At 34.4% G+C, this 26,919-nt stretch overlaps 2 protein-coding genes across 4 annotated transcripts in view; one reads left to right on the top strand and one right to left on the bottom strand.

Annotated features, from left to right (window-relative positions):
* Positions 1-3,915, bottom strand: part of LOC123875024 (transcription factor IIIB 90 kDa subunit) — a 34,929-nt gene extending 31,014 nt beyond the window's left edge. The window contains exons 1-3 of one of the 2 annotated variants that reach the window (XM_045920659.1): positions 3,306-3,915; positions 2,478-2,702; positions 1,015-1,119 (exon numbers count right to left, since the gene is read on the bottom strand). In XM_045920659.1, the coding sequence (XP_045776615.1) occupies positions 1,015-1,119; positions 2,478-2,702; positions 3,306-3,519 (544 nt within the window). In that variant the 5' untranslated portion in view covers positions 3,520-3,915. The remainder of the gene's footprint in view (positions 1-1,014; positions 1,120-2,477; positions 2,703-3,305) is intronic. The other variant, XM_045920660.1, reaches the window with a different exon arrangement.
* A 3,784-nt stretch (positions 3,916-7,699) lies between these two features.
* Positions 7,700-26,919, top strand: part of LOC123875039 (transcription factor kayak) — a 56,324-nt gene continuing 37,104 nt past the window's right edge. Inside the window, exon 1 of one of the 2 annotated variants that reach the window (XM_045920687.1) lies at positions 7,700-8,151. In XM_045920687.1, the coding sequence (XP_045776643.1) occupies positions 8,017-8,151 (135 nt within the window). In that variant the 5' untranslated portion in view covers positions 7,700-8,016. Of the gene's footprint in view, positions 8,152-17,571; positions 17,871-26,919 lie in introns of those variants that run through there. The other variant, XM_045920688.1, reaches the window with a different exon arrangement.

The following is a 26,919-nucleotide window of genomic DNA, read 5'->3' as shown; positions in this document are numbered from 1 at the left end:
CTGCGTGTGGGGGGCTATCTCCCTGTGACTGGAGTGAGGTAACAGACAGGACATTAGGATACGTAAGCTTGTTTCAGCAAACCTGACGTTTGAGGCAGCAAGATGTAAGTTCTATGTATGTACAAGATGATCCGTGATATCATAAGTCATAAAGACGACGCACAACAGACGGAAACGTTTAAGTGCGGAAACCAGCCCAGAGAGAAGAAGAAGTCATAAAGACAATAAATAGTATTAAGTTTTTTTTTTTTAATTTTTTTGCACCTATTACTATAGGACTATTTAATTACTCTCCTAGGGTAGACCTACGAGAGCAATATAGTTACAAAAGTAAAGTTCTACTTAGGGATTCCACAAAACAAAATGCAAGGTCGTATAAGTGTCATTCTGTTAAATGAATAATATTAATCAATCAATTAGAGGACCCTAATTAAAATTTCAATTAGGGCTTAAATGGTGGCTAATGAAAAGGTGCTTCTACACAATAGATAAATTTTTGAATTTTAAAGAATAGGTTAAATATTTGTTTTAGTAACTAATTTTGCATGTCTCATTATAAAAGGTGAAACATTTCTACTGGGCAATATGCAATAACCTAATAACATTTTAATGTAAAAAAAATGTTTCTGCAAATAGAGAATCTTGAATCTTCCACTAATGACTCTGCTTTAAATAAGAATTAAAAAAAAATTCTTAAGCTAATTAAAAACTACTACTAAAATAGATAATTCTGATAAAAAGCATTTCCTTTTTGTCCATTTTATGTTTTTAATACAAAAAGTCGATTATTTTTAAATAGTATTAATGGTATTATACTTGTAACACAACCTGTCATTTTTAAATTTGGACTTTTTTTTTAAAGGATTTGTGACTAATCGACTTTTTGTATTGGACTTGGGGCCTCCAATTATTATTATTTATTATCATCTGCACGTCGACGGCAATCGAGTCTTCAAAGAATAATTACAGTAAAGTTAAGTTATTAAAGGGTAGTTAATAACAACTAGCACTTACCAGTTGGTGGTATGTTGATGCAGAGTGCCCGAGACAGCTTGAAGTATGTGCGTCCTAGTTGGTAGCAGCACATCTGTATGGCATCACTAACATCTATTAGGAGATCTGATCTGATTTGTTAAGAATATCATACAAGTTAAATAACATGAAAATCATTAATTTTTAGGGTTCTGAAAAGGAAAAACGGAACCCTTACAGAATCACTCCGTTGTCTGTTTGTCTGTCCGTTGTGTCTTTAAAGAAACCTTTAGGGTATTTCCCGTTGACCTAGAATCATGAAATTTGGGAGGTTGGTAAGTCTTATAGTACAAGTACAGGAATAAATCTGAAAACCGCGAATTTGTGGTTAAATCATTAAAAAAAAAAAATTAAAACATGTTTCAATTTTCAAAGTGAAATAACTATACCAAGTGGGGTATCATGTGAAAGCGCTTTACTTGTATATTCTAAAACAGATTTTTATTTATTTTTAACCGACTTCCAAAAAAGGAGGAGGTTCTCAATTCGTCGGGATCTTTTTTTTTTTTTTTTATTTTTTTTTTATTTTTTATGTATGTTCCCCGATTACTCAAAGACCCCTGGACCGATTTGGAAAAATTTTTTTTTGTTTGAAAGGGTATACTGTGCAGGTGGTCCCATATAAATTTGGTGAAGATCTGATGAATATCTTCGGAGATGGAGAACAGAACTCCTCAATGGATAGGAGCAAATTGCTCGCGATCAGTGTAATAGCTTAGTAAACAGTAGGGTTTTAACTGGGCACAGCATATTATAGTACAGTAGGGCCACTAAAAATTGTGAAATAAAAAAATTTCAAAAGAAAAATAAAACCGACTTCAAAAACGACAAGCACTAAAAAGTAAAAAATAACTTTTGTTTAGCTACACGTGTAATGCACCTAGGTATGAAGTCGGGCGAGCTTCACTCTTGGATTTCTAATTTTGTTTTAATATGCTCGCTCGACTTCATACCTAGGTGCATTACACGTGTAGCTAAACAAAAGTTATTTTTTACTTTTTAGTGCTTGTCGTTTTTGAAGTCGGTTTTATTTTTTTATGTATAATAGTTTTTGATTTATCATGCAAAATGTTGGAAAAATACCTGAATACAGAACCCTCAGTAAGCAAGTCTGACTCACACTAGGCCAGTTTTTCTTTAAGTGAAGTATGCAAAATTATACACAGTGATAGCCTAGTGGTTTAGACATTGGCATTCTACTTTTGGGGGACTGGAGGTACGATTGCAGGCAATTAAATATCACTTGCTTACACAGTTAAGGAAAACATCATAAAGAAACCTGCACACCTTAGTTCTCCATGTTCTCAAAGATGTGTGAAGTCTGCCAATCCACAGTTAGCCAGTGTGGTGGATTATTGCCAAACTTTTTCATTCTGAGAGAAGACCTGTGGTCAGTAGTGAGCCAGCAATGGGTCCTTGATAAATGTAAAAACAAAAAAGGATACGGGCAGTGCCCTCAGTCCTGCAGGTCATGTAAACACATGCAGCTTGCGTTAGAGAGGCATGTCGACCAATTGTCAGGTGCCTTGCGAGAGCCATCTTGAAGAAATTACACGCAATGTCAATGCATTGCTGGTTCAGACGCAACTGCTGGCACAGTGATGTGATGCCATCTCTAGCTTTTCTTAGTGTCACTTCACGAGATTCTTGGCCAATGCCAGCATGGAAAGCTGTAAAACCAAGAAATACATATGCTTAGGTAAGTATATCTTTTTTCTGCAAGATAGCAAGCTTGTGCTTGACAACAATTGTTCTTAATAAAAAGCAATGGTGAGGTCTAGGTTCGATTGCACATATATATACACAAATATATATGCAAAATAATAAACAAATCTTTTATTGTTTGGAATATGTTACAGCCAATATTAGGTTGAGCCTAAAATAAATTGTAAACCCGTTTTATAGGCATCATTACTCTCCACTTATAGACTAGAACTAAAACAATAAAGGAATTACACAGAAAATATAATAAAATTAATTAGAGAAATTAAACTAGGTATTCCTATTCTCTCTTGGCTTGTAAGTATTTAGGATTAAGTGGCAGAAATAGAGGACCTGAAGGGTAACTCTAGTTATTTAGATTTGACGACATTATTGCACAAATACCCAACCCTCCCTGGCTTTGCATGGGAGAGGAATAACTGAAAATACATTCTTAAGCCCTACTTAAATCTCGAGATTCTAGACCCAGCTGTTTCAGCTGTAGATTGATATTGTCAGTCAACCAGTTTCTCCTTTTAAGTAATATAATATTATGGATATAATGTGACTACCTCTTCCAAAACCCGAAGCGCCTCCTTTAGTCTCAGCAGAAACGAACTGGCCGATCGCAGACGCTCCACCATGTGAGTTTTCCTGGAACTCTATCTCAGCAACTATAATATTGTCTTCCAACACTGAACCGCAGTTAGTGCACACAGCATCGCCTCTCGCGGGGTCTACCTCAATCTCTGAAGACCCACAGTGATTGCACTTTTTCCCCGACATGATTCTATCGAGAACTAGTAAAATGTGAGCTGTTAATCAAATGTAAACAATACTTGACTGGTACCTAGGTACTGCCAAAAGTGCCTACTGGTACTGGTCACTACCATAGATTAGTAGGTTATGTATGTCCCAACACCCTACTGGGCAGTGGGCAGTGGGTACCGTGGGCACCAGGGCACTGGGCACTGGCCACTGACGAAATCTTCGATCTTTCAATTTCGTCAAGAAAGTAAAGACAAACATTAGTCACCAATAACATGTATCACCTCGAATTATTATATCTACCACAGATCACTATATACCAGGTCCAGTCTACATCTACTGAGCTCATGTGACATTTATTTTGAATCCATGGAAGGTTTTTTAAGAAAAAATATTTTACTATCACTCAAAACAAACAGCAATGTAGAGCCAACCAATGTCAAATGAGTTGTGTTTTTTTTCTCTCGTCTGGCTGTACACAGATTAGCCAATGTCAAGTTTGTAGTTATTTACAAGTTAGGAAAACTTTTTTTTGACCTCGTCTGTGCCGGCGCTCGCCAACGTACGCGCGGCACCCCTTTAGAGCACTTCCCAGTCAGTTTCACAACCAAAAACACCAGTGAAACACAAAACCTGGCCACCTTTAACAAAAAAAAAACACTCCAAAAAGGCAGAGCACGCGTGCCAGCCAACGCCAATACAGACGAAGTCCAAAGGAGCTCTGTGGCAATAACAGCTCATTCTACTTGTTTATATACTCTTTGGCTCATGAGCAAGTGCAGCAAGTAGCAAGTGCCTCGTGTGCAAATGGCAAAGACCTTACACTACTAGTGTTGCACAGGACCTGCGGGTTTGACACCACAGAGTATATTGGTAATAATATGTTACTTGGTAATGCAATTGGTATAATTTTGACACTAAGCAATCTGTGGCCATAAAGGCGGTTAAAAAAAAAAATTGTTCGAATTTCAAAATAGGCAGGTACCTAGGTACCTACCTACTTTGCTAGTTGCTACTCTCTCAAAAGTAGTTCAACAGTTAGAAATCTTTGAATTTCGGTCATATTTACCACCGGGTCGGTGGTTAAAATTAAGCAAAACATTCGTTGTTGTCTTTTATCATTCCATGATTGTTGTACAGTAGAAAACATGGCTGAAACTAATGAAGTAACATCTATAAAAGTTACCACGACTGGAAAAGAAAGTTATAACGGTAAGACTCACTCTGATATCCCTCCAGATGAATTAAATCATTGTGTGGATTACGTTTCTGTAACTTCTTTAATTTCCCATATTCAAAAATTATCATTGAATCTAAATAAATTATTGGGCCCTGACATTGCCTGTGGAGCTATCCCTGACTTGGTTCTTTTAAATCGTGAATGCCAAATTTCTACAAAGCCACTTGCCAAAAAACAGGTCTCAGAAGTGCCTGTGAACTATGAGAGTCATCCTCATATTCTCAAACTGGCAGATGGTGTAACATTGAGCGGGAAATATAGCAATCAAAAATTAACCTTGAGATTTGGATACGAAAAACTCAAAAAGGAAGATGCTGTCAAAGTTATTCAAAGGGAACCAAATCTTGACTTCATAGATTTCTTGACAACTTTATTGAAAGAGATTAATATATGGGGCAAGTTGTCAGGTTTATACAATCTAAATTTAGACATTGCAGCAATGAAGAATAATGCTATGGAGAATATTTGGAAGAAGATAAAGACTTCTGAAGATTCGGTTGATCTTGCACCATACAAAGATAATCATGATTATTCCTTTAACAGCTGGAAGTGTTTCACAATTTTACCCATACAAGATGACCTTCCAAAATCTTTAATCAAATCGAGTACATGGAGGGTCTGCCTGCACCTTAAAGTGACAGCTTCTGATCCATTTCGGAATCCTAAGGAATTAATGGATGCTTTAAGCTGTATTGTGGATTATTATACAGGCTCCACTGAGTTAAAAGATTTCATAATTACTCTATATGGAATCGCATCAGCTCATTTGACATACAAAGGAAAAGAGAATGAGGACCATGTTTATGAGGCAAAAATAATTCAACTCCTAAAGTTCAACTATCTTGATGCTAATCTAACAGACATGAAAACTAATTTTAAATATTCGAAATGCTTAGGGCAAGATTCTAATTTTGTAAGCATTAATTATTATCTTCTCATGGAACCCACTAAGACCAGAAGTGTTGGTCTCGATCTAAACACTCTGATTGATTTTTCTGTGTGTTCTGAAACAATCCTAGAAGAGATTAAGGAAATCTTTGTTTTAGACAAGGTAGAGATGCGACGAGACCATATAATATTTTATTAAAACTCCTATTCTTTATTTTGAATCTTGATTGTTATAGGTATACTGTTTGACTAAGATGACTTGTGAGGTAAGGTGCACTGACCACAGTAGGGTGCTGGTGGCTGGGTGACAGTCACATTGAATTTCTTGAATTTCATGTTGTATTGTGTCTCAGTGAAACTGTATACCTATTACATTTTATGCATGTGACAATTTTATTTGTTACTTTAATAGTTTAAATATGTTACCAACAGCTTTCAATTTCAATGTTAGTGTCAAGGGTTGTTAATACAATTTTTATGTTTGCATAAAATAGTTTGTTTTGTTCATACTTTGTGTTAAGATGTTCTATTTATTTTTGTTACTGCAAGATTTAGAAGGCGAAAGTTAAGAGAAGCTACACATTTATTTTAATTATTATTTTTATGCTATGCCAAAGATTTCCTCCATTTGTGTGTAACATTGTTATAATAGAAAACAGTTTGATTGAATACATACCACCCACATTCACACTATCGTCAATCATTACTCTTGTCGTTGATCTGGAGCTTGCTTTAGAGGAAGAGAACAAAGAACAAGTGATGGAGTCATTTATAACAAGTTAGCATTATAATTTTTCTTAAATAAAAACATTGTTTTATTTTTTACCTTTAGTGCAGTCCTCCAAGAGACAGAGCTAAGGTTGAGTTTGAAATACCTACCTTTTAGAATAGGGTATTTTACTCTAATTTTTTTATTACTTTATTATAAACTAGGATAAAAATAATGACTTAAACTGAAAAAACTAATTAAATCGATCAAATAACAAAAAAGTTATAAGCATTTATATATTTCAGATTAGACAGAGATAGCGATAATAGCATTTTGACGTCACTCCGTCACTAATGCCATAGTAGCTTCGTGCGGTTTGTTTTCGTTTTGCGAGAAAGGGATAGAAGACCCTCCCACTCCAATATTAAAATGCCTGTAACTTTGTAAACCTTTGTTGGATTTTAATATTTTTTTCAGCGTACGTCATTATTTTTATCCCAGTTTATAATAAAGTAATAATATTTATCAAATTCAAAAGTAGGAAAATACCCAATTAGCCTGTCTACTACTTTAATCAGGAATGCAGCGATTATTTTTTACCCGACTGCGGCGAAGCCTAAAAGAAGGGTTACTTATATGTTAATGGTCTGATTTTAATAAATGAGACTTGATTAGGTTCGTCTTGATGGCGCAAGTGTCATTGGGTACATAACATTCTATCATTTTTAGCCAATAACTGGATAAAGGAAGCTCGATTCATTTACTTTAGTTCAGTAGTTAGGTAGGTTATTGCTTTTTATCACCTTCATTTGTTATTGTGAAAGCTCCTGCTAGAAAAACATAGCAAGTACTCTAGAAAGCTAATTGAGTGGTAGGTCTATTTTTTTTTTTGAAAGAAACTTTTAAATTTGCATAATCGTAGCTCGTTTTACTGTTATTCGTCAACTTGCATGAGCTTTATTATTCCTCCTGGTCTATCGTGATAATAATAGGGTAGGTTTAGAAAAAGTTAGTTATGTTCTTGGTCTTTATGACCAAGATCCAAGATTTTCGCCTCGGCCTCGGCCTGTCTCAAACTTTGGAATTTGGCGCATTTATTACGATTTATGATCAACGATATTTTATTAGCTGCTATTTCATACATCGTTAATAGCGGCGAACTTCCATGCTTTGAAAATCGAAAATAATCAACTTCTTTTTGAAATTTGAATTTAGTACTCTTCACATAACTATGACGTCATACAGGCGGAGGTTTCCTATTGGTTAAATATCACGCCATACCTCCGTTTATAGGCGATGAGATCACCCTTCAAATTGTCAAGACCCGTGTGTAGCGCTGTAAAACAAAAAGTTCCTTTGTCAAAGGTAAAAGTAGGCGGTTAAGACATTTCGTAATAAAAATCTAAGAAATTCTCAGGAGAAGGGCATCCCCAAAGAGACGACTGACGTCATCGTGCAAACTGCAATGATGAGTCATCATTGTTGTGCTCTCATTCATGTTTAATTTCTTTTCAAGCGCTTTAATTTGTTATTCCTGTCATCAATGAACTGTCAAATAGAACGTAGTTTGATTGCGATAGACATAAAGTTGTGATTAGTTGTGATAATACTTTGCGCGTTCTTGGAACAATTACGTAAACTTGTTTGTGTGTTGTTTTGGACTTTTTCAAGAGAGCTAATGACGATGAAGCTGGAAATGAGTGATAGTCATTCCAACCACTCGGACTTCTCCTGCGACAGTAGCCAATCTTCGCAAGGATCCTCCACAAATGATTTCGTTTCTTCAGTTCCGACCACGAGAAGCCTACTCACAGTAAGTCCACATTCCAAAGTCACATTCCTCTAGAATTTTCCTTTTTGCCACTTGATTTAGAATTAAAATGGATTGAATACAAAAGCAAACAAAACAGCTCACATTTTAACAAATAGATGTATGGTACCTAAGTTAAAGTCATCTCTATCACTTGCTATCAGTGTTATAATGGTGCTAACTACAAAATTTGATGATAATAATGTCTTTATAATAATGTATTTCATTGATACATAATCAACAATTATTTGTCTGAAATGTAGCATCTAATAAAGTAATTACTGACTGAAGTATGATGATATTGCCTTGGTCTAAGACTATTATGAATTTAATGTTTAAATGATGTCAGTGATTTCAATTTTAACTGAAACTAGACAGGCTTACATCGACTAAATATGTTAGTATAACCCATACATTCTATAGTATTAAGAATGTTGATTATGAAGTGAAAAGTCTAAAACTCTAAATCAGTTTTATTGATTGAAATAAGTTGGTACATACCTATTAATTATTACTTTACACATCTTCCTGGTTGCTCTTTGTTTTGATCAAATGTTACAATATCAAAATTAGGTTGATGTTGGTTTTACCTTAAGGATTCAATATAATTTTAATGTAAGCTTCTGAGAATTGATTATTATGCACGCTACACACCTTCAAGTATACCATCAACTTTGCATGAGACTTGAAGGCTTGATCGTGTAAACTTCCCTTAAACTTCATCTCTTTGGGATTTGGGAATGTCAGTTTGTATCACAAACTTCACAAACTATATTTACTGGATTACTACCGATTGGATCTACCAAGCCATCATGGCAATTGGGTTCAATCAAAAAGTGTACAGCGGTACCCATTTTAAATAAAAGACTCATGATTTTGGATAGCTAAATGGTGTGTAGCTGCCATTATTGAAACAGCAGTGATTTCTGTATATTTTCCTGTTTGTTATTAACTACTGTACTTAATGTAATTCGTATAATTAAGCTAAATAAAAAGGGAAGTTCCGCCAGCTGCCAGTGTCAAATCTTTGACCCACTATAATCCCATGATTATAGTATCTATACTAATAAATAAAATTGGAGTGTCTGTCTGTAATTTCGAAATAACTACCGCATATTAAGGTCATATGGTTATTTGAACGATACTATAACTGAATCACACGTTTTTAAAATTTTTGTCTGTCTGTCTGTCTGTCTGTCTGTCTGTCTGTCTGTCTGTCTGTCTGTTTGAAAAGGCTAATCTTGGGAACGGTTGAACCGATTTTGACGGGATTTTCACAGACAAGTACAGAATTGACCAGGGAGTAACATAGGCTACTTTTTTAACCGACTTTCAAAATGGGAGTTGTGTTTTTCTACCTATGTACACCGAAATCTCCGAGATTTCTGAACTGATTTGCGTCATTTCTTTTTAAATCGATAGAGGAACTTTGCGACATTGTTTCATAAAAAATTTGGAGTCCAACTCCTCAATCCTGATGCTGCAGGGGATCTGACCAATCCACGCGGGCGAAGCTGCGGGCATCAGCTAGTAAAATAATATATTTGTTAGTTTCAAAATTGTGCTCTTGTTTAGTAATTATTCATACTAATAAACAAAATTGGGACAAATGAAAGTAATAAAATCCTAATTCTATTAAGTACTTAATAAGTTATGCCTGGAACTTCTTTGGTGTGGATTTACGTTCTATAACTGCCTCCAGAATGCAAGCTACCTTTGTACCAAGTAGATGATGCCTACAACTTCGTCCATGTTGATTAAGCTTTAAAAAATCCAGTGGGAACTCTTTGATTTTCCGAAGCAAAAATACCTGAGGTGCAAGTTATCTCAGTACTTTCATGAAAATCGTTGAAATGGATAACCATCCAGAACTATAGTTGAAGCTATCAGACAGACATGATATAATTTATAGTATTTATAGCACCCACACTCAGGGATAATGTAGCTAAGTACTTAACTATCAGTGAAAGATTTTTCAGAGTCAAAACATTTGTTTTAGGATAACCCATATACAAACTCACAAAGTAACTTTTACCTCTTTATAATATTAGTATGAATTTAGGTACTTATAGATTTAAAAATAGAATGATATAACACCTTGAGAGATAAGATAACCATGCCTCATAATACAAACCTATCAAAAATATCTTATATTTCATGCTACAAAACATTAGTCATTTTAACAAAAATATTTAATAAGTAATCAAATCATTATCAACAAATTCTGATAATATACATTTATAAAATAAGTCTAATTTTAATGATTGAAGTAAAGCCAATCATAATATTCAGAATTTATAACAAGCAAGCTGCAAGTTGTTAGCTAAGTTGATTAAATGAATAATTGTTTCGAGATGATTGACTTTTATTAATTAAAAAAAAACTATTATTAAAATTGTTTGTCTCATATGCTTATCTGATTATGCATATTTTATTACTAATAATAAAAACTAGAAATCTCCAACTAAGCGCATTTCTTTTAGATATCAGCTATAAACCTTTACCAAATAAAAGGTATTTGAGATGTTAAATAATTTAACCAAATAACTATTTATTTTTTTAATGTAAAAACATACTTCAAACTACAGAATCTGTCAGTGGCAGAGTCAGACTTATTTTGAATTTAACAGCACTGAATTAGAAGGCACTGAATTATATGTTTCCTTTATAATTCACATTTTATTATTGAAATAATTGTGGTAAGTATTATTATAATAATATGGGGTAGGTTGGTGTTACATGATATTAATAACATAACATAAAATGTTATCATAATTTTGTAATAATTGTGCTATGTTTTTGTTCAAGGAAACATGTGTATAAAACTATATTATATTATATGTAAGCAAACAAGGTATATTGATATCAGTTTGTTATAATAAGCAATGTTGTTTTGAGTGGAACTCCATATCCCTTATATAACTTTGCTTCTACATATAAGTATTTAAATGAGTATTATTATATAAATATTACTTTCTAGCTTTTCCGTGTGACTTTGTCTGCGTGGATTTAAGTTTATTGAAGATCCTGTTGAAATTCCTCTATAGACTAAGAAAGTCAGGGAAAACATCATTTTTTACACCCAGCAGTTTGAGTTGGACCCTTGATAGGTAGACCCTATGCCAGTCAGTCGAAATTTTTACAGAATGTGTACTTATTATATTGCCCTTATAACTAAAAAAATAATAATTTCAAAATGGCCCCTACAATAAAAAAGTGTTATTTCTCGTAGGATGTTACGGAACCCTTCGTGTGTGAGACTTAGTCCGACTTGCTCTTGACCAGTTTTTTCATTAACTTTCTTCATTACGAAAGTAGGTCATTAGTTACCAACAGATGTACTAATCTAGCTTTTAATTTTCATGGACGAACGGACGTACGGACGCACAGCGGAGGCTCAGTAATAGGTAAATAGTCCCTTTGTCACCCTCCGGGCTCCGGGTGGGTACGGAACCCTAATAAACTCACAAAAACTCACGAAAAAATCGAAAAAAAATTGAAACTCAATATCTATGAGAAGTTACGGAACATAAACGTACAGGTAATTTCCAGTAAGTCTAAGTACAAGTAATTTTTTTGGACGTCACTATTTAGGCCACCCTGTATGATAGCAGGAAAATGTGAACCGAGGAAGGCGAAGGCGATGACCGACCGCAACTGACGTCATAGTTTCGTGGAAAACTTGGCTTGCCCACGCGCACACTTGTTCTAGTATATTATCACTGTTAAATTGTACGAATTCTTTATCTACTAAAGAGATTCTCTTGTAAAAGTTAAGCGGTTTTAGTTGAGCGGTTGACCGACGATATAAAGAGACTGGTGGGAAGTGGCTAGATGAGGAAGGCTGAGGGCCGGGTGTGGTGGCGCTAATTAGTGAAGGCCTATGTCCAACAGTGGATATCCATATGCCAATTATGAAAATGTTGAATGTCTAACGCCGTTTACACTAATATTAAAATTGAGATAAAGTTTGTAATTTTGGATGTAGGCGGTAATCTCCGGTACTAATGATCCGATTCTGAAAATTCTTTTACTGATTATCTGTAGTCGAGTCTCTAGGCACAGTTTTACGATAAAACTGTCCTATAGGCTATTTTCATGTGCTGCGGACGAATATGCCGGCAAAAGCTTCATGATCTTATCTCTTCAGCTTTATGATAATCATATCATAATTTACCGCCCACCGCCGTCTAAACTCTAAAAATGACAATGAGAGCTAGTTTATAATAGGTATTGTCTCAGGCCTCAGCCATATCTCAACATTGATGTCTGTAGATTTTATTTTTTCATATTATAAAGATGAAAGTTTGTATGCGTGTGTGTATGTTAGTTACTTTTTTACGCAATAACTTTTTTTTTTCAAAGAATACTAGCCATGCTAATCATGACTAATACTTCCCTTTCCCCACCAATTAAGCGTAAAGCTGGTACCAGGAGTGGGTACGACAATAGTGCAACGGATGGGGTTTGTTCCGCCGACCTTTCGGAATTCAGTCCGCTCCTCAACCGTTGAGCTATCGAGGCTCTAGTCTAAACGGTAAACTTACGGACGGATTCGACTTTGTACTTTTTATCTTTGAAATCAAAGAGTTTCTACGGAATTTTGGAAAAGCTAAATCCACGCGGATAAAGTCGCGGGTATCAGCTAGTAATTAACGAGACGTAGGACAAAATCACAAACACTCAGCGATAGAAAAAATGATTTTATCATAAAGGAACATTTTTCAGTGACCTCGTTTCTGCTGGCATGCCTTTCAAGGCTACAAAAGTGAAAGATTGTGGTAATAATGCTAGCTGCCAACCATACGAATGGTTTTCGTGGTGTTCTGACTTCTGACAAAGACTAGACCAATTATTGTACCTAGAGTACCTAGATATATTTTTTATTAAACTAGATAGGCATACCTACATAGTGCTCGACTGCAATATGACTGCCCTACCATATTCAGGATGATGTAAGAATTCTACCGATAGGTAACCCATACATTCATATCTGTTCAGGCATTTAGAAGTCATGGTGGAATAAAGAAAGTCACATACGTACATGAATCCAGAAAAAACTAGATACACTTCTTTTTTGACACATGATTCTAGGTCAACGGGAGGTACCCTATAGGTTTTCTTGACAGACACGACGGACGGACGGACGGACGGACGGACAGACAGACAGACAGACAGACAACAAAGTGATCCTATAAGGGTTACGTTTTTCCTTTTGAGGTAAAAAATGTAATTGAAATATTGTTCTAATAACACAAGACTTATTAAATTAAATAATTATATTAAATGAAGGCATTTAGATCGCCTTGACCTTTATATTTATATAGAAACTGTGTCAATCTAGAATTTAATGGGAGCTACACTCATCTGCAACCAATATACTCGTAAGTACATTGGTATTACGAGTATATTGGTTATTAGGTATTTGTTATTACTTATTGGTCGAGTAGGTACATACTCGACCAATAAGTAATAACAAATACCTAATAACCTAAATAAAATGCAGTTAGGAACACTTGCGGGCAGTAACTTCTTGAATGAATGTTGTCTTGTGGTTTTTCACAGAATAGGTAAAAATCCCATTTTCCGTAATGTCAATGCAAATCAAGGATAAGATGGTAAGTTTCTAAAATATAACGGCTTCTGGTACATGTCTAACACAAGCTTTACATTTTACGGGGAAAGCGGAAGCTTGGTTCAGTATACTACCACTTTTATGAAGTAAAATATTATATTCGCGGAAAACGCAACCTAACGCGGACTCAAACCAAATGCACACATAAGAAACCTGAATTGAAATTCATTTATTTATTTGAAGTAGGTACCTTCTTAACCAATTCCTGTTCAAATTGCGTCTTTCGAAACTTCCTTATTGATTTTAAAGCTACTAATCTTCGTAAATGATCAGTTGTTGTTCATGTATGCTAATTGGGTTCAGTTTTAAATAATGAATGCTTAAAATTAAAATCCGTTTCATTTACAATAATTTCTTGTAAGCAGCTATTTACGAATTGCTTTTTAAAGGATCCGTTATTTCTTTATACAACTTTGGCAAAATGGTTTATCTTAGGTACAAAGTTTCAAAAATATAGGCAAAACTCGTAGATACAAATACCACCCAAAATCGTCTTTCACAGATTCTAATTAAATGTACCTGAAATACAATGATTTATTAATCAGGCAATCTCATGACACACTTTTTGCTATTGACCCTTGTCGTTATGGGCCTTACAAAACTACTCATGATGTTAATAAAAAAAAACCCGATCAAGTGCGAGTCGGACTCTTATACAAAGGGTTCTGTACCATCGTATAAGAACGTAACCACAAATTCACAGTTTTAGGATTTTTCCCTTTACTTGTGCTACAATACAGTGCTATCTGCCAAACATGATTCTAGGTTAACGGGAAGTAACCTAATACGGTCTATAGATTTTGATTCGCTTGACCGGTTTTGAAAAACAGGACAGACAGACAGACAGCGAAGTGATGTGAACGGGTTCCTTTTTTCTCTGGAGATACGGAACCCTGAAAAATGTTTTTTTTTAATGGCATTATTGAATTTGGTCAGCTTGCGATTTTCTTATGGCGTGGCGCTTCCAAAATCAATGGTAACAGACCTAGAAAGCACAGATTCTTGTCCTTTTCGCCTCTATTTGAATATCGATTTTTCATGACAGGTAAATTACATATTTTAATGTTATATAGCGAGTACATACCACGATCAATCGATAGCACGATTAACATCATTACTTAAAATCATTAGGTATAAATTATTTAAATTAGCTAGTTAGGGTGCAAACATGTAAACATAGTAGCCATGGCTACGGGTAGTGAGACCACGTTTATTAGAGTGTATGATTGCATATTTGTTTCGGAGAAATGGGGTGAACTTGATCGCGTGTCTGTCTGTCTGAACCCTAACCTTGAACTGCTGATGTGGCATAATGTTACACGTTTGTTTTCGTGACGCCTTCTCATATTATGGATAGACTGATTTCGATTAGTGTTGCAGTAGTTTTTGAAAGATCTTTTCTTAAGAAATCATGGAATTAATAAATATAATTTTAAATACTGGCGTCGGTTCTGATGTTTTTCTCTCAGCTAAATTTAGAATACATATAATTATGAATGATGAATTTTATGTTTAAAGACTCTAAATGGTGGACTCTACATTCTACAAATTTCAACAATAGGCTCAGACTGGCGCCTAAAGTCACGAGGTTTGACAGTTGCTAATTAAGCTAGGTTTGATTATCCTTTTCTTATTATATTGGTAAGAAAAAGACTCGAGTACTATAAATTTGCGCTTAAAATTAGTACCATTATCTAAGTATCAATTGATATAATTTGAATTACTTTTCTAATAATCTTGGTAGAAATATTACCAAAATTATCTTTGCTTGGATCTCGCTAAGACATTTTGTTGTACGTTGTACGAAAATCAAATATCTAGGCCTTATTGACTCTATGTTTTAAGTTACCTAAATTGTAGAACAATCTCTAAAAATAGCTAAAATTTGTACTTTGCAGGTTTCCAATCTAGTAGTCATAATTTTGTGAAAATACATATACCTATTTACAATTATTCACAACTTCATCTTTTAACCCTTTAACCCTTTGAAAATCATAGAAGTTGTTTTCTTGAAATTCTTCATTTCGATTTCAACTGATAACAGAGTTTTCCTCAAAATTAAACACCAATAGTACTTTAATTCTTATCACAATATTATCACTGATAAAAAGAGGAAATCCTTCAAGTGTCTATTGAAGTTCGCTAGCGTTTTTGGTAACATTCGATACACTTTCGTTTAATTCTGCGTAATTATGATGTTATCCGTGGATGACATCACGTACTTACTATATCGTGTAACAGCCTGTAGTATTACCGTCAGACAGCGTGGTTCCAACTTTTACTATTAATGGGCCTTACTTTGTTTAAATAACCTTCAACAAGTTCAAAGTTTTCATAAAACGTTAACTTATTAAAAATCCTGTTTAAAGGATTACTTAAATGACAAGAAAGCTTGGAAACAAAGATAGCTTTGATAGTAGTTATAATAAGTACAATGATTTTGTAAAGTGGTGATAGTAAAAAAGAGAATACCCGGCTGAGTTTGTTTTGGGCTCTTCTCAGACTTGGGCTCGTTTGAAACCCTCGGAGCTTTGATTATAAATTAACGTTATTAATTATTATGACCACCACATCATTGTTATACAGTAAGAAAATGTACAATTTTACGAATAAATGACTTTGACTTTAATTAAACTTTAAACTCTTATAATAGGATCATTTTGTTATCTGTTTGTCCGTCTGTCTGTTAATAAAACCTAGAGGGTACTTTTCATAGATCTAGAATGATGAAATTTGGCGTGTAGGTAGCTCTTAGAGTATAAGTAAAGGACAAGATCCGAAAACCGCGAATTTGTGGTTTTCGGATTTTTTCCTTTACTTGTGCTATAAGACCTACCAACCTGACAAACATGATTCTTGGTCAACGGGAAGTACCCTATAGGTTTTCTTGACATACACGACAGACGGACAGACAGACAGACTGTCTGTGTTTTTCCTTTTGAGGTACAGAAACCTAAAAATTAAAATGTGTTCACAAAAAATTGATTTACTAAATCACTGTCGGTATGAAATAACGTAGTTTTCCATAATGCAAATTCGTATTCTTATTTCGCCAGTCATCCTATTATGTCTTGTAGTTGTGTATTTATTTTCCTTTGGCATATTTATTTACCTTCCTTATTTTTTCCTTAGCCAAAATCTGAAAGATCTCAGACAAAAAAAAACCAGAGACTTATAGAAAATTAAACATTACTTGAGTTCTTAGATCAAAAAATTATAAACACCAGTATTATTTATACTAGCAATATTTTATGATTAAACAATGCCTATAGCCTAAATACTTGTATGAAAAATTTTGATTGGGTCACCACCATTTTGGCTATACATACGTACTCACTACTGACCTACCTACAACGATATCTGTACGACACGTACGACACTAAGTAATCCACACCTTTTCTGTATTTACCTCGTTAGTTACAAAAAATTACTTTATCAGTAGTCGTCAATACCTTGGAATTCAAACGACTTGGTAGGAATTTCCGTTTTTCTGCGGCTCTGTTTCCTAATCCCATTTGGCAAACGCTTCGTATTTTTCTTCAACATAAATCTCAGCATTTATTGAATCAAAATATTTACACCGCGCGCGTGTCATGGAGAAAGTATTCATTGAATCATTGACTGTAACTATATCTAACTACTTCAAATATGCAAAAAAGTTTTTTGGCCCGGTTAGCGAATTGTTGGAATACTCGGTCGCATAGGACATTTCGTTACCGAAAATGTTTTTTGCGCCTGCGCGGAACGCTCGCCACCGATCATACAAAACCAGCTGCGAACGTGCTAACTGACTCAGTGTGATATTAAACATTCTAGCTACGCGAACGTATTTGATAGAAACCTACGCATGAGTCATACTGTTATCAAGTAGTGTTACTGAATTGTCACGCCGCGCCTGAAACATTTTCGGACTTTTTGGACTTATTTTGTTTTGATCCCTCACACGTGCTTGGTTGTGTTAATTGTTGTGAAAGCAGTCTTCATGTCTCAGTTGGTGCCGTACCACCTCCTCAGCAGCGAACAAGACGACAGTCTCATGTTCGCCACAATGTTCGACTACCAGATGGATGACTACAATAAGCCAAAGGTAAGTCGATATTTGGTTGTTGATTTAGCATTGAACGTCAGTGTTGATTTTAAACTTTGGGGTCGGTAGTACATCCGTGACGCGAATAATAAACAACTTTCCCAAGTTACATGCCTTGCTAAATTTTGAGCCATGAATTTTGTCTTTTATATTCAATTTATTTTCCTTTAGTATTATTATTAGTAATAGTAGTGATAAGCTTTATTGCAATAAAACACAGTACGTTATTAGTATACGGTATTAAATTAAAATTGGATTATGTACTTTGAAAGGAATAATTTTGTTTTTAACCTTGACATTATGTAACGTTATTCTAAATTGAAAATATTCCGTATCCTTCTTCTTATCTTCGTTTTAATCAAGTTTGCAAAATTATACAAAGTAAAATTGGCGAAGACCAAAAGTTTAGAAAAATTCAGTTAGGTACACGTACGTTTCAGACTTTGTGCCATTTAACTTTTAGTTATGCATTGCATAGCAATACATTAACCCGTTATGAATTAAAAATGTGGTTGCAAAAGTATTAATGCTTTATAAATATTAAATATCAGATGATATTCAACTAAGTAAACTATAATATTATGCAATATCTGACCCTAATTAGCTTCAAAAAATGCACTGTTAATTGGAATACCGTTAGTTTTCAACTTAAAATGCTCGAGTGATTTTATTACTCAACATTAAAAATAAATTAGATTCTACATTTATTTATTTTATTGCAACTGTTTTTGATTCTTTATTTTTTAAGATTAAACTTTTACTTATTTTAAAAGAAGTTCGCCTGGTTTGCGATAGATGGCGCTACTTGTCTTGAAAGTTATAAGTACCATTGATAACGATGCTTACCTGGCTGATAACATGATAAAGTTTATTGCGTCATCATTATTTGTGTCTTCAGTGTAAGGAGTTTTCAATTTCCTTATTTGAAACACTTTAATTGCATAAAACGAAACGAAAATTTTAAATAACTTATTAGTTATTAGTTACCTATTTGGTACTTTAATGTTGTATAAGTATACAGTGCCTACTTAGTTAATTTTCTTTTGTATGCCTTTTGATTTTTATTTCTTGTTTCGTTTTCTCTTATTTAATCTTTACATGAAATATAAATCTATATGTTTTACAAACTTTTGTAAATAAACTCATCATCTATAATAATAATTAATTGTAATAGTCATTTGTCATTACTTTTTCTTTCGACAATAAAGTAATTCACAAAACAAGTATTGGCAGGTGCGAATTTGTTTTGAACGGTAAAATATAAAAACTAGAGACGTAACAGTTCGTGCCAGCCGATGACGTCACGCGATGACGTCACAATCCCCACTCCACTGCATATTGAGAACTTCTCAGAAGTCTGGCGACTGAGCGAGCTACTTAAATGAATTTATGGCAATCCATATGTACAATAAAATTCCGAGGACAGGTTTAACTTTATTATTTTATTTTATAAAAATTGGAGTTTCCTTTTTTTTATAATTACGCAGCGTTTTTGTAATAAACGTATTTTCCTTATACCGCTCTATGATATTGAGTTTCACAATAGGTGGTGTGAGTTTAATCACGTAGTTATAAAGGTGTTGTTTATATTGTGGCTGTAATTTTGATTGCATCGTTCTATTGTAAATTATTGCTTGGCTATCATTTTGATGGAATGTATTACTATTTAAGTGTCCCAATATGTAAAGGCATCTTTTGTTTTGTATGCATATTTGTTATAGTACATAGTTCTTTCTAAGGAGTTTTAACCTACCTCAACGATGCTGATTTTTCTTACTTCTTCCAAGGCAGTTTCTTTTCTAAAATCCTATGATATTGCACTTTGCCTTTTTAAGTATCCCTGTGATCTCTAGTCTTATCCTAGAGTTAATCAATCAGCCTGTTTGCGTCCACTGCTGGACATAAGCCTTCCCGAGAGCGTGCCACCACACCACCACACACGATACTTTGTCTTCCTCCTCCTCCCCCCATCCTTGCGTATCTACGTGTATTCTGCTTGTTCCACTCTGTTTTAGTCTACTTCTAAAAGCGTTAGGGAGAGATACAGAAGTTTATTTAAAAACACTTCTCTGGCTTTTTCTTTTACAGTGCCGTTAACTGTCATCGATATTCTTTTGTCTATCAAAAAATTAATAGGCAATTAATCTAATGTCCTATTGATGTATTATAAATACTTAGCGTCACTAACCGCAACCTTGTTTACTCTTCAGACACGTTCGTAGGTAGATAGTAATGCTGTGCATGAATGAAATCCTTGGGTATTACCAATGTGGTGCAAACTGCAAACCTAGATACATTTTACCTGACCTTTGTAATCATCATTCATTTTATAAGATTGGCCTTGCCTTTTTACCTATTGTTATGTAAGGGCATAGTCTTTTCATGTCGCTTTATTCAAAGTATTTTCTCTATTTATCCATCTATCGTATCCTTAGCCTTCTTTTAGATCCTTTTCTACTTGACCTTCTAGTAATCGTATCTAATAAGACTTAATTTCCCATAACTTTGTCTTTATCGATAACCTTACAGACATTCAATATCACCGTACCTAATGCTATTAGTAGTCTTGCGGAAATATATGATTGTGCTTTAAAATTTAATCCACAGGACAATAGATATCGTGGCCAGGACTTTGATCAACTTTTGCAATGGTCGTTCTCGAACAACTGATCTTTTAAGATCTGATAAACGAGTCTACCAATTGCGCAAGAGCACAACCGGACTTGTCGGTAGCGGCGCGCCGGTAGCGATGTTAACCTTTGCGAGGCGAAAACTTCAAGTCCGGCTGACTTGACCCACATCGCGCTTGTGAAATTTCTCCTGCACTGTATTGCTTCCAAGAACGCGCGTCCGCCTGGGATTCCCCACACGCTATGCGCGTGCGCAACAATTTCCATTTTAGTTGCATTTCAGAGTTTTGTTTCCTAAAATCTAATACCGACCAATTCTATTTCTTTGCATCATAATTATTATCATATTCAAATTAGTGCGCTTCCACAATGTTGCTCTGAGTGCTAACTTGATAAGATTATTAACAATTTCTTCACATTGTTGATTCATTTTTCGCAGCTCCTGAAACTATATTTTTTTTCTACCTTTACATTTTCCAGAATATATTTTGACTCGTTGATGCTCACGTGGATTTAGGTTTTTAAAACCCCGTAGGAACTCTTTGAGTTTCCAGCATACAAAGTTACGTTTATGTTAGTCTTCAGGACTTTTACTATCTGCTTTTAGTATCCATTGCTTCGTAGTGGCGTGATTGAAGGACAAACCAATAAACAACACTTTTGAATCTATGATAGTACGAGTAATTTATGGGTAATGAATAGTAATAAAGATAAAGCACTAAAAAGTACAAAGTGTGGTAATATCTACTAAAATTCATAACGTCGTCCGTGTTCCAATTCGTAGGTTCCTATTAAATAGTAACCTGATTATGACATGATTGGACTAACTAGTTGAATCGAGCAGATGGGTTTGGTTGACCGACACCTATTAAACGGCTGCAGCCAATAAAGGCCGGATGTGGACAATTTGCTCTAATTGTAGGCGACTTAGAATTGACCACAGGAAAGTACTTTGTCAAGAAATGTCTACGATTATTTAGATTCATGTTAGCGAAATATTTAGTTGTGGACAGATATTTGCTAGATTAGGGAGATATTCGAAAACCGTTCAGATTTTTGATGAATAGAAAGAGTCAAACAAAGCATTTTTGGAAGTATGAATACCTAAATAATAAAAGTTTATTATAAAGTGCTTCTTGCGTCGTTTGCTGAATTTGTACAAGTGAAAAAATCTGGGAAGTAAATAATAAACTACGGTAGTAGATGGTTTTCTCCGATTCTTGAAAAGGGGTAGAGTTGAAGACAACGATAAAATCTGTGACCTTGTTAAGCCTTCATGCCGTATGAACACACGCTACATAAAAGTATGCCATCATGAGATTACCATAATTATTATGTAGTAAGTAAATAATCTTTATTGTGTACGTGAGCTCCTAGAAATCTTCGTGAGTCATCGACGACTTAGCCAAGTCGGAAGTAGGTATCAAACGATGCCTTTTCTGAGTTTTAGGTGTATTAATTCACTTATTAATTCAGCAATAACTTTGATGTGGGTTTGGTGCTTTTGTTTTTTAATATTTTCATCGAGCTTTATTTTCGTAGCAAAGTTAAGCTCTCTTTTACATAATATTAAGTATACTGATTACTAGCTTAGAACTGGAAGTAGCCAAGTTTAGATTGCGTTTTTTAATAAAGTTGGATAAATATTGTGTGTATAATGTATATGTTACAATATACACACATACAATTAATATTTTGTCAGTAGGCATATTTGCTTAGTTCATATTAGGTTCAATATTTGTAACGGTACAATTATTATTGGCAATTTTTTTATGCTTATACAGGATGTTTGGTAATTAGCAAGCATATAATGACGACACGTTTTCATGACCCTATAATATGCCCTAACTCACTGAGATCGTTGGCCATCTTTAAATAGGCGGAGCCAACGATCTCAGTGAGTTAGGACACGTTAGTTTCATGAAAATTTTGATATTAAAAAAAATTTAAATTTTGAATCGAAATTTTTATAATTTTATTTCGTCATTTTACTTCAGCAATGTATTTATCAGATCAAAGTAGAATGGGTACGTGTCGTCATTATATACTAATTACCAAACACCCTGTATAATAGCTAAAGCAGTAAGCAACTAAGAAAACTTATCAACTTTTACTACAGAGTATGTAAATCCAAGTATTACCAACAATAAAACTGGAAGAAGCCAAAGTAAAACCGCAAATAATAAAATATTTAAATAGTAGCTCGAAAGTGGTAGCGGTGGAAGCACATAAACTTAGTCGTCATTTAAGTAGTTGCACAAGTCGTAACAATAAAGGTCGGGATTGACTTCTTTATTGCCTCCGTCGAAGATAGCTTGACCAATGTTATCCATTTTGGTCCATTACATAAAGTGTTGTCCATTGTCTCCCGTACAGATTTCTCTGTTTTCTTTACAAGTTACAGCTCGAAAGGCCCTTACAAATCTTAAGTGATTGTAGACCGCTAAAAGCTCTTTGTTATTAGAGAAACCACTTGACGAACTCCGTTGTCCGACATGGTGATTTCGATTCGGGAAATAATTACGTCTTTCACTTGATGCTTTGTTGAAATCCAAAAGATTTGGCCTGAATAAAGAAAGGATTAATTATTTCAGTTTAATTACTTAGTATTTGGTATTTTCCACTACTTTGGGTATACTTTATCAAGTGTGAAATAAACTTGTGGCACTTTAATTATCTGAAGATTTAAAACATTTAAATCTTCAGATAATTAAATATTTTTACGTTTTTGTGAATTAGTATCTAAATTGGTGTTCTATAAATATTATAATTTTAACACGTAGTTTGGAAATAATTAATGCTAACAGAAAAATCATAGCAGTAACATAATTAGTGTCAGTAAAAGTAGAGTTCAATAGTTTGTTAATCGACTCATTAGTTTTTTTTCAAACAGGAGTGCCTCTAAATAGGCCCTTTTAACATTTTAAAGTATTGTCTGTACAAATGGAAAATTATGTACGGTCATAACTCAGCTCTCACGGTTTGTCAAGCTTTGTTGGCTATGGGACACTATTTCATTCCGTCTGGCACAATCCGGCCATGTCAGTTATAGTAGGTCCCTACTACAACGCCACAGTTCACTCTTAAACCACCCACATCGATTTGACAAGTCAGTTTATCTATACATTCGTCCCAATTTTTAACCCCCGACCCAAAAAGAGGGGTGTTATAAGTTTGACGTGTGTATCTGTGTATCTGTCTGTGGCATCGTAGCTCCTAAACTAATGATCCGATTTTAATTTAGTTTATTTTATTTGAAAGGTGGCTTGATCGAGAGTGTTCTTAGCTATAATCCAAGCAAATCGGTTCAGCCGTTTGAAAGTTATCAGCTGTTTTCTAGTTATTGTAACCTTCACTTGTCGGGGGTGTTATAAATTTTTAATTTACACTTGTTTCTTTTGAGGTACGGAAGCCTCAAAATGAAAACAAAATATCATCTATGACTTATAATCTGTCTCAGGCTGTCACATGTCGTTATGAGTTATGACAAAGCCTTTTCCTTAACGTTAATTATTATTTAATACGACACTTTTTGCTACATCCCTTATAAGTCTAACTTAATTAATAAGTTTTCTACAAGTGTCTACATTGGTTATATCAACTTAACTTTTGTATCACTCTTAATTTATTAATATTGTTGTTTGCGAAGGAATGTTTCTACGACAGGAAAGAATGTTCTCACACATACATTTATGAACTTATAAATACATAAGTATAGTATGTATAGGTAGGTATATTATACGTTTATATTATTAGTCACATTACGGCGTTTTATCAAATTAAATTTAAAATAAAGTATATTATTTACAAACTAAACTTTTTATTGCGTTTCCTTCCGCGTAGACTTAACGTTTTAAAGATTTGTTGGAATTCCTAAATATTATTTCTTGGCGAGGTTTTGGCATAACTTCTAACTTTATTATTTATAAATACTTAATGACATTTTTTAGTTGAGTCTTTATTTTGGACTGGACTACGTTAAAATACAGATCACATAAATGAAAATCTCAAACTAGGCTCATTGTTTTGAGCTGCATTATGATAATTGATATTTTAGTCAGTCAATCAATGTCATATTTTTATACATATACCAGATACCTACATAGAAGACACAAATAAACCACTTTGAAGATAAAATGATAAAGCATTCCAGGAATTTGTATTCAGATAACAAATACAGAACATTTAAATCATTTTACGCTAGAAGGTCAATTCGTATTTGATTGATGCTCCCGGGTTCGTGCATTTTAGTCACGCCCGCCTCCCAGCGGTCAAACAGACGCAATTCGAATTTAAAATACCCATACAATACTACAATATTTAACTTATGGTTTACAATTCTATGAATTCTTTGCCTATTTGCTAATTTTCATCGTCTTTCATTGTTTGGCTTGAGTGTCGGTACTTTCAGTTGTATTATTCTGTCGACTTCTTTATAGATCACAATAAGATGTCACGGGACAGTACCGCAAATATTTGTAAAATTGGCAGGCTTTAACGGGATGCTATAGAATTTCAACAATTGCGCCCCAAGATTTTGGTGGGTCCGTTAAAGGTAGCACCGGTGAACGATTGGGTGTCGAGACTGTCGAGTGAGTCATAGAGCTGGCATGCAAGGCATTTGTCGGACATACAAAACATGCCGCCGACAACTACTGATCTATCGAAATTAATTATTACGACTAAATTCTGAAAGTTGTGGCAAAAATTTTTTTTTGTTGCAACAAAGGATTCCTCGTAACGGGTCGCACGGGTTTTCTTTGTTGCACAAAGCAATAACAATTACGTCACAAATAATAAGCATGTTCATGTACCGATATTTACAACAGCTGCTAAGTCCTTGTTCCGATTATGGTCATGAATCGTGCTTACGGCTCCGCAGATTACTGACATTTTCCACGTTTCCGCCTTGACTGCCTTATTAAAGGATGTCATACTTACTGCGAGCGCACGTGCGTTTGATTATTGTTATTAAGTTCTATGCTATATTGTATTTGGTTTTAATAGAATTCTACGTAGGCCTCATAAGGTGCACAATGGATTATTGCTATAATGTGCTAGAAAGACAAAAATGCTATTACGCACGCTTGTTATATGCCTATGTTCTCGGACCACTGATACTTTACATTCTTCCTTAACTGCGCAAGTGAAGTTACTGTCTTAAAACAATGGGCTAAGCTAATATTCTAATGATTAAAATGTCTTGTTTTATAATATCGGTGATTTACTGCGTAGAAAATGGTACAAACACAATCCTATCTACGTTGTACTTTTAAAACGTGTTTTGGTCACGAATAAAGTACTTACGAGTAGATAACATAGGGGTTTGTCGAAGTTCTCTCTTTGTAATCCTTTGCGTTTGTATTAGATAAAAATTTACATTTATCAGTACCGTGATCTATTTTGTTATCATCACAAACCAGATTCCATTGGAATTTGTATTGAATAAAGATCGCTCCTGCCTACAACAAAAATTGTGATAGACGGCACAATAAGCGTACTTCCAATATCGAGGCCATTATTTAATGAACCCTCGTCATATGAAAAGGTCAAATTATTTGAAAAGATTAAGCTCGTAATTTATGTGGGCCTAATGTATCTCACCAGATTTCTCGGTTGACGGACTGCGCTGTATGACATTGGTCTCGTGTATCACAAAAGATATCTTATTATAAGTTTTTTGTGTTCGACCCAGAAATCTGTCTTGCATTATATTTTAAATATTGTGATGCTTCTTGATTGGGTCATTGTTAGTAGCTCTGCGCTGTAACGTTTGCCACGATCAAGCCTTGCATTAAATTACTTCAAAGGCATGTATAACAAATTGTCGGGTTCGCATAATTTGCGCGGATGTACCAGTTTGAGAGTAATGCACTCGTAAAGGTTTACGAGTGTGGCTGCGTTTCAACGTCAATGTTATTTAAATCATTTTTAAGATTCCCCTCCACCATCCCAAATGGGTTTACATCGCCAGTTTTATAGACATACGATAATTCAAACTTTACGACACTCCGTTGAATTCATACGAATATTGTAGCTTCGGCGCAGTTTATATGATTGTGTTTTTTGTTGTTCATTATTTAGAAGAATTTGGCGCGGATCGGTCAGTTCCAAGGTCGTTTTACCTTGAACACGTTTATTTAGTATCAAATATTCATATCGACTATATATTTAACAGCAGTAATATTATAAACACATTAAGTACCTACCTACTACTATATTTAGAGTGAGATTAACGACTTTAAATATGAAAAACGACTGACATTAAATATGAAACAGTGGTAATATTTGCTGCAATTCTTCGAAACCAATTTCGCATTTAGCTACTCCTACGTCGATATAATTTTTATAAGACTGCGAAAGGTCAGACGACTCAAGTTCTTCTGATCTTGATTGGAGTTCATTTCAATTTTACTTTG

This window comes from Maniola jurtina, chromosome 19, assembly GCF_905333055.1.
Source record: "Maniola jurtina chromosome 19, ilManJurt1.1, whole genome shotgun sequence".
NCBI classification, from domain to species: domain Eukaryota; kingdom Metazoa; phylum Arthropoda; class Insecta; order Lepidoptera; family Nymphalidae; genus Maniola; species Maniola jurtina.
This window is presented reverse-complemented; position numbering and strand designations above follow the sequence as displayed.